Genomic DNA, 489 nt, shown 5'->3' with positions numbered 1-489 from the left:
CAGACTTGATGATCTGCTCAGTTCCCTTCCGACCCTACTATGAAATTATGAATCACAACAAGAATGTGTCACCACAGATAGCCAGAATGGAGAGGATAATAGAGACATCTGATCATAGGTGGGGAGAAAGTGTGATGGTGCCTTTCATGTGGTATGTCACAGGAATTCCCACAGTATTTAGATCCATCACTTACCGTAAAACCATCATGTAGAGGGGATTATGAGACAGGCTGGCAATCAGTGCAGCAAACGAGATGACGAAAATAGTAGGAAGTAGGAAGTGAGAGCACCCTGCCGGGCAGCGTCCATGCTTCGCCCAGGATGCTCCATCCGTGGCAGGGATGCAGGAGCAGTTCACATAGAGCTGTTCAGAGTGTTAGAAAAGAGGGTGAAGCACTTCTTGAGGGCAAGATGTCTGCAGTGAAGTTTGCAGGAATGTGAATGTCCCCATTCTCTTCTCATACAAGTTTCATGGGAGCACTGACACTA

At 47.0% G+C, this 489-nt stretch overlaps 1 protein-coding gene across 1 annotated transcript in view; it reads right to left on the bottom strand.

The window, feature by feature from the left end:
• Positions 1–489, bottom strand: part of SLCO2A1 (solute carrier organic anion transporter family member 2A1) — a 133853-nt gene that overhangs the window by 5701 nt on the left and 127663 nt on the right. Inside the window, exon 13 of the mRNA XM_019513040.1 lies at positions 195–364. Within this exon, the coding sequence (XP_019368585.1) occupies positions 195–364 (170 nt within the window). The remainder of the gene's footprint in view (positions 1–194; positions 365–489) is intronic.

Source organism: Gavialis gangeticus, unplaced genomic scaffold (assembly GCF_001723915.1).
Source record: "Gavialis gangeticus isolate Ggan-Ray unplaced genomic scaffold, GavGan_comp1, whole genome shotgun sequence".
In the NCBI taxonomy this organism is placed as follows: Eukaryota; Metazoa; Chordata; order Crocodylia; family Gavialidae; genus Gavialis; species Gavialis gangeticus.
The sequence above is the reverse complement of the archived record's forward strand: the minus strand, read 5'-3'. Positions and strand labels throughout refer to the sequence as shown.